General features: G+C 42.1%; 1 protein-coding gene across 2 annotated transcripts; it reads right to left on the reverse strand.

Annotated features, from left to right (window-relative positions):
* Window positions 1-160: 160 nt before the first annotated feature.
* On the reverse strand, window positions 161-9,474 carry cetp (cholesteryl ester transfer protein, plasma). Of its 2 annotated transcripts, XM_020614699.1 has the most exons (6): window positions 9,396-9,474; window positions 2,600-2,687; window positions 2,434-2,503; window positions 2,203-2,263; window positions 1,931-2,022; window positions 161-518 (listed from the first exon to the last, which is right to left on the reverse strand). In XM_020614699.1, exons 1-6 carry the CDS (start codon window positions 9,397-9,399, stop codon window positions 513-515), a joined length of 321 nt encoding a protein of 106 aa, XP_020470355.1. In that variant the 5' UTR covers window positions 9,400-9,474; the 3' UTR covers window positions 161-512. The 2 variants fall into 2 exon arrangements, 1 of the variants encoding a protein (XP_020470355.1); XR_002276098.1 differs by lacking the exon at window positions 2,203-2,263.
* Between the last annotated feature and the right edge of the window lie 2,372 nt (window positions 9,475-11,846).

Below are 11,846 nucleotides of genomic sequence, written 5' to 3' on the forward strand. Positions count from 1 at the left end.
CCTTATTGGCATCAAATTCTGTGATCAACAGCACTCATTTACTTCCCCTTAAATGAGACTATGTGCTTCTGTTAACTGTACATGTGACAAAGAACAAACCAGCACAGCCTTCAAAAACAAAAAAAAAAAAAAAAAAGTTTTTTTAGCCTTACTGTTTAGAAACAAATTCAGAACGTCAAGAGTGGACAGCTCACACATCAACTTTAATTTAGAATAAATTCAATGTGCGGAGTTTATGTATAACAAAGGTTCCGCTTACCTATTTCCTGACGGGCCCGTTGATGTGTGGGACTGCTCACAGCTCTGACTGCAACCAGGAGGTCACTATCTGATCAGGGAAGCATTCAGCTCAGGACCGCATATCGGATCTCCAACTCAGCTCAGCCTGGCACAGGATTACCGCTGTTAGTCGTCCGAGACCATTACTCAGGAAATGGACCGGTTGTCTTGCAGAGTTCAGCTGGCTCTCGGGTCATGGCGCCACGTTGTAGAGTATGGTTCTTGTTACCATACTAACTCTTGGAGCTGTGTGTTGGAAACAAACAGCCTCATGTGTTTCCTGAGGAGGAAACCTGCCCCCCAGTACAGCAGAGTGGGTCACTGGGGGGTTTAGTAGCTGGTGGACGACAGTGATGATGCTGGATGGAGACGATAGTTACATCTTAACAGGATCTGATCAGGATCAGTCAGTTCACACAGTAACACTCCTGCTTTTTGTTAACATGGTTCAGACAAACTGTGGTCAGAGAGAAGTGGAGCACAACATGAAACTTGTAGTATTGGAACATTTGATCTTTTTCTGCTTTCTGAGGCTCATAGTTCATCAGTCGTTCATCGTCTAATGACTACTCTCTCAGTATTAAACCAGTTGTCAGGCCCATTAATGAAGCACATTAAGTTGCTGACTGGTTTCCCCCAGATCTTCTTCTCTGCCGTGCACAGACTGAAGCTCAGCTCTGACTTTGAGCCATTTTATCTACAGTCTGTGGAAACTTTGAGCTGAGATGACAGTCTAACTAGACATCCTATCTCCACTAACATTTCTAATACATGAAGTATCTATCCAATATCTATCTGACTAAAAATATCTAACACCTCCCTCTTCACTTCTCCCCACTGGAAAAGCCCGGAATTCTAAGGCTAGTTACTGCTAAAGCAGTTTAGCCATGAACCACAGATCCCCAACTATGGATTGGGGCTGGAGAGATGGGCAGGTAACATCGTATTCAAGAAAGTTACAACTAAAAATAAGTTGGATGCTGCAAGATGTAAAACCAGAACTAATATTGGTGTGGCTTTTGAATGATGGCAACAAACTGAGGCCATGTTGGCCGAGTTTCTACATCAAAGTGCCAGAAGACGATTTATGTGTCTGTATTGTGCTCTTCAGGTATGTGTTTTTCTGCTAATCTGTGATATTGTGTTGGTTATGATTTGTCACTCAGCTCTGTGCCCTCTCGTAATTAGCCCACTAGGTGGCTCTGGTTTACTTTTGTATGTAAAGAAGAGAGTTAATCATTTGTTATTGTGAAAAAAAAATGTTTTCCAGTGGTAAACTCATAAATTTTCTGTCACAATCAAGTGTGAAGTTGTACACATTGTGTATGGCTTAACTGATGTGACCATATATGTTAGAAATAAGATGGCTCCCCTCTCCACACAGTGCTGCTCTGCATTGCTGAGGGGTCTGATGTGCAGCATGGTGCCAGAAGACAATTTGTCTGAATTGCCTTAGTGCTGCTCTACATGACTGAGGAGCAAATAAACAGTGGAAAACAGCCTTATCCTGAAATCCTCCATATTTGTGCCCAACTAATGCACCCGTTACAGGAGGACTGAGGAAAGTCTTTTCACAATACAATGCATGTGCTCACAAACAAAATTTGAAGAAGATATGACTGTGTGTTTGACTGTGACACATATTATTTACCTTGTGGTATGATTCGATGTAGTTCGTAGTGATGGTAGGTTGAGCAGTTACACTAATATCCACAGTAATGTCTCCATCACTTAGGAAGTCCTCTGGAAACACACACACACATTAACGTTCAGTGAGACTCCAGATAACATTTGAACTGCTATATATATTATGGAGTTGCACAAATGCTCAAATGTATGGATGCCAAGCCCAAAGATTTAAAGATTTGAACAGACTTCATCTCTATCAAACACACACAGTCAGAAACACACATGCACGCACACCTGCTGTGTCTTGTATGAAGTCAGCCAGTATATTTGTTGCCTTGTTGATCTCTTTACAAATCTGCATTTGAGAACACATTCATCACTGTTGCAGTATTGCAAGTATTTAGTCTACTCTGACTATAAAAAGGCATGAGTGCTAACTGCTAGTTTGTTGTGATCTCATTTAGCATTTAATGCCAGGATGTGAAGTGAAAAGTCAAAAATCAATTGTGTTTCTGTCGCCCTCACCTGTCCTTTGATGACTAGTTTGACAGTGAAGGTGATGAAGTCAGTGAAGAGCTTCTTCAGCCAGTTTGGTCTAATTGGCAATAACAAATGCACATTAACAGGGTCAGGCATTGTGACTGTGTAATGCAGTAGCTTCTATTTGTTGTCGATGCCATCAGTAACTTACTGTCTGTCGCCCTGCAGATGCAGATAGAGCTTGTGAAAGTTCAGGTAACAGTCTGATGTGTCTGCTGAGACTTTCCCTTCACCACAGTCTGACAGAGGAAATCGACAGAGATCAGAGAAGCAACAGAAAACAGCTGGGAGGACATTTAAAGTGAGATGAGAGATAGTTAGTATCTGGGACGTGTCTGCCTCACTTTTCATACATCTATCTTTGACCCCTTCACTTTTATAGTTTCGGGTTTTCTTTTCAACTAAAACCTCTCTGAACATTGTTTTCTTTATACTGTTAGATATTTTTAGTCAGATAGATATTGGATAGATACTTTATGTATTAGAAATGTTAGTGGAGATAGGATGTCTAGTTAGACTGTTAAATGCTTAGACCTGCATATGAGTTTCTGCAGGGTACATCTGGTCAAGGACAACTAGAGAGAAGAGTTGATGACTGTCAGCAGACAGGGTGTTTAATATTATTATTATTATGATGTGTGTAACTATAGCTTCAGCCATAATGTTCATATGCCCAAGTCACGACATGTACTAGAGAACGTGAGAATGTTTTCAGCTACACACCACTTAACCAACACATCTTACATCTGCCTGCGAGCATGTTGGAGGTGCAAGACACTTGAGCGTGTAATGTTAATTTTACCTGTGATCCTTTGAATAAATCAGCACTGTTTTGAAGTTACTTGGACTACCTCGTCTCTCAGAGTTAGCATGGTAACAAGAACCATACCCTACAGAGGCCAGCTAACTCCATTCAAAACACAGGCTTTATTCCACCTTGGTAACATGAACACTGCATGTGGCTTGTGGTGACCATTTAACTGCCTTACAATCCCATCTATACACTTAAAGCTGCCTGCTGTCTGGCTGCATGTAAAAGGAATCTGTTCCGGGCGGTGGTCTTATCTGTATCTGCCTACAACTGCAATACCTTGTGGGAGGCTCTTGGCACAGGAAGAGTGTGCACAAGTAGGTTGACAGGCAGATAGGCCATCCTTCTATTTGGGATGAGTAAAATTATCAATCAGACATTTTTCAGCCCTGCTGCTGCTACAGATGATGGATCTGTTTCTTTCTGTTGTCAATGTACTGTGTTTAATGTTTTCATTGCCATAAGGATGAAAAGAGAATTTCAAGATAAAAAAACAAAAATGCTTCTATTAAGAATTGCCAACCCCACATTTAAGGGGGTTAAACATGATCAAATATTGGGAATACAGTTAGTTTATGAGCCACTGGGGAGGCTAGGCTGAAACACATCAACTCCAATAAGGTTCCACCTTGTTCTGCAGCCTTATCCACACCATCAACCTTTGTACAGCAGTTTAAACCAAAGAGAATCAGGCAATTTTAGTGCTCACAGTTCAATACATGTGAGTGGACATGTGGATATGAATCTCTTTGTCTCCCTCTTTATCCATTGACTGTTTTTTCCAGGGGCAGACCAACTACCACAGCACTTCTTCTGTCATCAGTGACTCTGTTTTCCACCCCAGTCATCTGACTGAACGCAAGATGATTTACTTTTGGTTGTCAGGTCAGCAGTGGCTCTGCATGTTCTTATAATGTTTGGAAGTGAAGGTACATTTGAAAAGAAACACTTCTATAATGTGGCATGTTCAAATACTATTGTTGGTTTTAGGACTAGAGATCTGTGTGTGATGCTTGTAACAATAAAATACTGATCAGCTGCATTAAAATAATCTCCTACCATTTTGATGCTGATACAGTCTACTTCGGTCTGGTATCCATGAACCTACACCCATGTGGGTGCTTCTGCACCTCATGATTTAAGTCCAGTGGCAGCACAGGATGTAGCCAGGTGGAAAGGGTATGGTGGTGGATGGGTGTGTAGTGAGTGGGACTTTAATGTGTCTTGTGACAGGCTTGCAACTAACATTTTATTTGCCATATCCATGATCTCTCCCTAGTCCTAACTAGTGTTGCTGTTGCCTAGCATATGCCACACCACAGTCTTCCTCTGGCATTATCTGTACTGTACTTGACATGCGCAGCTATATTTGGAAAACAAGAACATTATTATTTAATGTAATGCCAGGTTTTGCAGAGCTGTCCAGTACTAATATATATGAAACCTTAAATATAAATGAATGAATGACATAAGTAACTTCTCTTATTTTCAGTATGATGTAGCAGACTAAAGTAGTTCACTGTCTCAGTTATCAAAAGTCTTTTGTCTCTTTCTGATTTAGAGATGCAGTGATATCTTAAATCTTGCCTGGCCTGGCAATACTTTGTGTTTTTAACTCCAGATCAGGTCTTTAACCCCATGCTTACTGCTGCCCACCATGATGGCTGCTTCCACCTCAACATCTTTGGATCAGAGCTAACTGTAAGTACATCACCTTCAGCTTGGCGTGTATCACACATGGAGGGCACACACATGGCGCTGGAAAATGATTGCAATGATAAACTATGCGATGTGCCTGTATATTTTTGTGTAATCTCTTGTTGGGTTTTATACTGTATAATAAATGTGATTTTAGGAACTTTTCAAGACCAGTCTTTCCAGTGCCATGCCTGAATCTATTAGAAAGGTAATAATGAAACTCTTCATATCACCACATATACTGGACACCTTTGTCTGATGAAACACTATTTTGTATTTTGTGTGTGTGTTTGTTCAGTGTCTGTATGAATCAGGTTCTCCAGAGTTAAGAGTGTGGAGTTCATCTGTTCCCTCCCTAAACATCTCCACCTTGGGTACAACTGTGTGGGTGCAAGCCTCCGGGCAGCTCCACTGTGGGAGTCAAGGCACGCTGGCACTCTTCTTTCAAACGGTATTCTGCCTGTGTGACAGGACATTTTCAGACACATTCTCAGCCACACAAACAATTGTACTGGGTTACTGTTGGCCTGTTTTGATGCATTCTCCACTCAGTTGTAACACCTTAACAAAATGTGATGTAAATGAGAGTGAACAAACCATAGTAGGTGAGCAGAGAAGTCAGAACAGTCGGTGAATGGATAAAGGTAGCTACCTTAATGCATAAACAGTTGTGGGTAAGTCTGTGTCTAATCTATTCAATGAAGTGTTTCATTTAATCTGGAAAACTAAAAAACTCAAACTGATTCATATTTTGATGATGCTGTTGAAGATGATATGTGACATTTTTATGATGAATCTCCTTTGGTGAAAGATGGCTTTCACTCTTTAAGCCCTGTAACTGACAATGATATTCAATTATTACATTAACCCCTTGGCAAAGGTTTCATTGCAGCAGGAGATGAATGTAATACTGCCCTGGTTGAGGCATTTAATATTAAACTAGGTCTTTAGCTCTGATGTAAACCATCTTCTTTCCTCCTAACTCCAACCCATCACCCTCTGTACTACTTATTCACATCTCCACTGTAAAAAGCACTTGACCAAATTATATTCATTCATTTCCACAAATATGGCTTAGGACAAAAAGCTGAAGAAGGAGTCCTTTTGAGCTTGGTTGGCTCGTAGGACTCCTGAGGCAGCTGATGGGTACAGGCAGGCTAAGCGGACTGCAGCCTGGGTGGTTGTGGAGGCACAAGTATCTTGGGGTCTTGTTCACGAGTGAGGGAAGGACGGAACGGGAGATTGACAGGCGGATGGGTGCAGCTTCTGCAGTAATGCAGTCGATGTACCTGTCCGTTGTGGTGAAGAAGAAGCTGAGCTGAAAGGCGAAGCTCTCAATTTACTGGTCAATCTACATTCCGACTCTCACCTATGGTCATGAGCTTTGGGTCATGACCGAAAGATCCCGGATACAGGTGGCCAAAATGAGCTTCCTCCGCAGGGTGGCTGGGTGCACCCTTAAAGATAGAGTGAGGAGCTCAGTCACCCGGGAGGAGCTCAGAGTAGAACCGCTGCTCCTCCACATCGAGAGGGGCCAGCTGAGGTGGCTCAGGCATCTCTTTCGGATGCCTCCTGGGCGCCTTCCTAGGGAGGTGTTCTGGTCATGTCCCACCGGGAGGGGGCCCCGGGGAAGACCCAGGACATGCTGGAGGGACTATGTCGAGTTGTAAAGTTAGATACAGCTTTTAAATTAAACTTAACTAATAATCTCATTTAACAAATGGAAAATTCTTTTAAAATGTGAAACAATCATTGGGAAAATATTTAAATTTTAAAAACTTGTTTGAAGAAGCAAAAATCTACAGTTATATATAGTATTACTTTGCTAGTGGCAGACAGGCAGACCAGTGTATGCTGGTCATATGTTTGATGCATGTGACAGTGTGCTGTACCTAATGATGAAAGGGGTTTAAGCACTCAGCCAATATGAAGAATTCTTGCTGAAAATAGATACTGTTCTTATGGTGACATCTGCTGGGCAGCCACTGGTTTTGCATACAGTGCCTTGCGAAAGTATTCGGCCCCCTTGAACTTTGTGACCTTTTGCCACATTTCAGGCTTCAAACATAAAGATATAAAACTGTAATTTTTTGTGAAGAATCAACAACAAGTGGGACACAATCATGAAGTGGAACGAAATTTATTGGATATTTCAAACTTTTTTAACAAATAAAAAACTGAATAATTGGGCGTGCAAAATTATTCAGCCCCTTTACTTTCAGTGCAGCAAACTCTCTCCAGAAGTTCAGTGAGGATCTCTGAATGATCCAATGTTGACCTAAATGACTAATGATGATAAATAGAATCCACCTGTGTGTAATCAAGTCTCCGTATAAATGCACCTGCACTGTGATAGTCTCAGAGGTCCGTTTAAAGCGCAGAGAGCATCATGAAGAACAAGGAACACACCAGGCAGGTCCGAGATACTGTTGTGGAGAAGTTTAAAGCCGGATTTGGATACAAAAAGATTTCCCAAGCTTTAAACATCCCAAGGAGCACTGTGCAAGCGATAATATTGAAATGGAAGGAGTATCAGACCACTGCAAATCTACCAAGACCTGGCCGTCCCTCTAAACTTTCAGCTCATACAAGGAGAAGACTGATCAGAGATGCAGCCAAGAGGCCCATGATCACTCTGGATGAACTGCAGAGATCTACAGCTGAGGTGGGAGACTCTGTCCATAGGACAACAATCAGTTGTATACTGCACAAATCTGGCCTTTATGGAAGAGTGGCAAGAAGAAAGCCATTTCTTAAAGATATCCATAAAAAGTGTAGTTTAAAGTTTGCCAAGAGCCACCTGGGAGACACACCAAACATGTGGAAGAAGGTGCTCTGGTCAGATGAAACCAAAATCGAACTTTTTGGCAACAATGCAAAACGTTATGTTTGGCGTAAAGGCAACACAGCTCATCACCCTGAACACACCATCCCCACTGTCAACCATGGTGGTGGCAGCATCATGGTTTGGGCCTGCTTTTCTTTAGCAGGGACAGGGAAGATGGTTAAACTTGATGGGAAGATGGATGGAGCCAAATACAGGACCATTCTGGATGGAAACCTGATGGAGTCTGCAAAAGACCTGAGACTGGGACGGAGATTTGTCTTCCACCAAGACACTGATCCAAAACATAAAGCAAAATCTACAATGGAATGGTTCAAAACTAAACATATCCAGGTGTTAGAATGGCCAAGTCAAAGTCCAGACCTGAATCCACTCGAGAATCTGTGGAAAGAACTGAAAACTGCTGTTCACAAACGCTCTCCATCCAACCTCACTGAGCTCGAGCTGTTTTGCAAGGAGGAATGGGCAAAAATTTCAGTCTCTCGATGTGCAAAACTGATAGAGACATACCCCAAGCGACTTACAGCTGTAATCGCAGCAAAAGGTGGCGCTACAAAGTATTAACTTAAGGGGGCTGAATAACTGAATAACTCATTTCGCCTGATTTTTTTGGGAACCAGGAAGTAGCACGAGAAGAAGCCCTCGTGGCTGTGGAGAAGGCTAAGTCAAGTGCACCCCAAGGCACAAGTGTGGGGAGAACTGAGCAGTATGTGTGTGTTTGCAAGAGAGACAGTGAACACACAGAGATTCTCGCGTTCTTTTCTGAGAACAATTGTCAGAAAAACTGCTCTTATGAGTCTGGTGGTGGCCCTGAACAAACTGTTGTGTGTCAGAGGCAGGGTCCACAGGGGGCATTGGCAGCGCAGCTGCGCCCTCCGTTGTGGGGAGAACTCATAAAATGAGCACCCCAATCAGGCTTTTGTCGTCACACTGTTAGTTGCTGCACCTGTCTTGGATGCGCGTTAATGAACGCGGGCCGAGAGGCGAGCACTGACCTGGTTCAGTGAGCACACAGGTGGCCCACCTCCTGCCAAGAGGCATCGCCTGGGAAGCAAGATAAGGAGCTGCTTGGTCCCTGCGGCGGAAAACGGCAGGAGAAGCGTGTGGCCCAGTCCCGCTCCGCAGCACTGTCTGCAGAAGCCACACATCATGTCTGATGGGGAGAGCGGGGGCAGTCGGCGGGGGAGATTAATGCCCCCACGTTCTGCCACCTTTGATGATTGCCGTCAGTAGCGCAGCAGAGCCCCGAAAGCCAGAGACCAACGCGCAGTACTCAGGCCCACTCACACCGAGAAGTCCAGGAGGGCACACGCCAAAGGGACCGTCACTGTGGTTAGCCTAGTCTAGCCTAGCTTAGCCGCTGACATTGTCAGGGCCCCGCCCTGATAGCTGCGAACGCCACCACCCAGTGCTTCTCCACTGCGGGCAAGTGAGCACTACAGGGGGCAAGCTGCCTGGGGGAGAGCACTAGTTTGGCGTGTGAACATGTTATGAAACCCGGATCGCAGTCTGGGCACACGGTGACGGCAGCGTGGCACTGGAGTCTGGCAGTGAGGAATGGCTCTCAGCCATGATAAAAGGATATGTACTTACCCATGATGTTTCTTCTTAGACTACTGAAGAAAAAAGAGGGAGCCGATCACAGGTCACAGTGGTATTTATGTCATCGCAGCGGACCTGTTTTGGGGACAGCCCAGTGCAGGGCACAGGGCGCGAAAGAATCTCTTCAGGACTGCGCAAGCGCGAGGGGTGAACCCAATAGCAATAGCTCTTAGAGGGTGAAGCCAATACGAAATAGAAGCAATATTAATATTCATAAAAATTGTTTAATATCAGAATCTTCATTTAAATCATGAGGAGATATAGTATTCAGATAATAGATCCAAAATTTTTCACACTGAAGTTGTTTTCTCTCCAAATTCCCTTCTTAATATCAATAAACCTAAGACTACTGATAGTATGACACACCTGCAATAGGGTGATGTTCATTAGCAGCCCTAATGTTACTATAGTGCTCACTAATGCCTAGAGGCCCTAACCCCCCTTCAGAGGGCTGGTATTTATGGGCTAAAACAAATAAGAAAAAAACACATTTGGGTCTTTAAGTTAACAAACAAGACTGACCAAACAAATGTCTACATGGGACAATTACAGGTCAGTTAGTTAATTAGATATTGAGCTGCAGCATATTTAATAGCTTAAAAACTTGCTTTCAAATGTAATTTTAGCTAGTTTGGGTACTAAATGGTATGATCCTTACACACAGTCAGTGCTAACAAACCCCCGTCATCAGCTCATAAACACACTATTCTTTTCTGTGGTTCCTGATCACTTTAAAACACTGCACTGTGAAGCATCATTTGATGTTCAGTTTTCTGTGTTCATCAACTTATCAGTCATTGTTAATCAATTATTTGTGCTTGGTGTCTGATGGTGTTCCTCCTTCCTCTCTAGGACTGTTATATTAAAAGCTGAGCTGCCTTTACAAAATCAGCCAGTAAGACTGTGTTTTCATTTGAATTCACTGAGTGTTTTGTTGCTGGAGAAAATATGTTGTTGAGGAATTTGACAGAAAAAAAAGGATAATTGCAGTTTGAATTTCAGCTGCACTGCACCTGCAGAACCTTGAAACATGGAGGACAGTATTTTGGATAGGAGATGAAAAAAGACTCAGCTTTCTCCTTAAGGGTTAATTTGCATGTTTGTTGCAAAGGTTTTACTCACTCTGTGTTCCGCTGGTATTAACATCAGTAAGACTTCTGACCCAAATCCTTCAAAATAAAAGCTGCACCTTCAAAAATGTTATCAGATTAGAAAACTTCATTTTTGCATAAAAATGACACAAATAACCAGGTGTAATGAAAAGCTACAGTATGTATCTGTAGTCAAATGTGACTCATATTGTAGTGATTGTACTGATTATTGGTTTTGCAAGAACACACAACAATAAATTTTTTCCCCCACCTATAAAATAGATTTTGTCCCTTGGTAAAATTATGCTGATCCTGAAAACAAAGATTATACTTTAATGTTTGCTTATTCAGTTACCTCTCCCTCTATTTCTAACTAGATGAATCACAACTGGAGTTTATAAGAGAAGCTGTGGAAAAGATAGGCATTCCCAACGTGCTGTCTGGTAAGAGACAGAGAAACATACATAGATGGTACAATGCAACTTTGTTTAACACTACCCCATTGACCCTAGCATCATACCACATTGCATAAAAGTACTTTCAGCATAGCAGTTTAACAACATTAAACTCTTGTCACACAATTATATAGATGACAATTTCTAGGATTTGCATTTTCAATAGGCAACTACATTTTATTTTACATTATTTACTTTGTTACATATTAGCTAGATTGGCTGAATTGCCTTAAAACAAACTGTTTCTTTGTGCCTGATTCAAGAATCATAAGTGTTTAGGGGCAAAATGTAACTTCAGGAAATTACCATAGAATCTGTAATGGCTATGAGCTGCATTACTATGAAGTACAGAAATAAAATCATATGTATATGTAACATGGTTTTCTGTGATGTGTGTTCCAGTTCTTGAGGTTGAGCTAACCAAACTGCTGGACAAACAGGGAGCCAATTTATTCGACATCTCTAACCCTGAAATACTTCCTCGAAACGTCAGTGTTCTTGCTTTAGGTTTTCCCTTGTGTCACATGCCTCTGTTTGTGTTACATTTCTACAGTCACATGACTTTCTTTCTTTCTCTCTTGCAGGGAGATGGATTTTGGTTTCCCTCATCACCTCCTGGTTGAGTTCCTCAAGAAGACCCTACAGTGACTGGGCAACCCTATGTGCAGCATTAGGCCCACATTAGTGGTTTGCCAGAAAGTGTGGTTTATACAGAAAATGTCCAGAAAATGTTCAGTGATTACTGACATGTATATGTTGTAGAAAATGTGCCTTTTTCATGGTTTTTGTTTGTTTGTTTTACTAACATTTTGTTTAGATAAAATTTCCTCAGGTTTTTGTAAAATCTAGATCTCTAGATAACAGTGTTGATAATGGACATGCTTGTCAGTGAGCTT

The sequence above is a fragment of the Monopterus albus genome, unplaced genomic scaffold (genome assembly GCF_001952655.1).
Source record: "Monopterus albus unplaced genomic scaffold, M_albus_1.0 scaffold149.1, whole genome shotgun sequence".
Taxonomy (NCBI): Eukaryota; Metazoa; Chordata; class Actinopteri; order Synbranchiformes; family Synbranchidae; genus Monopterus; species Monopterus albus.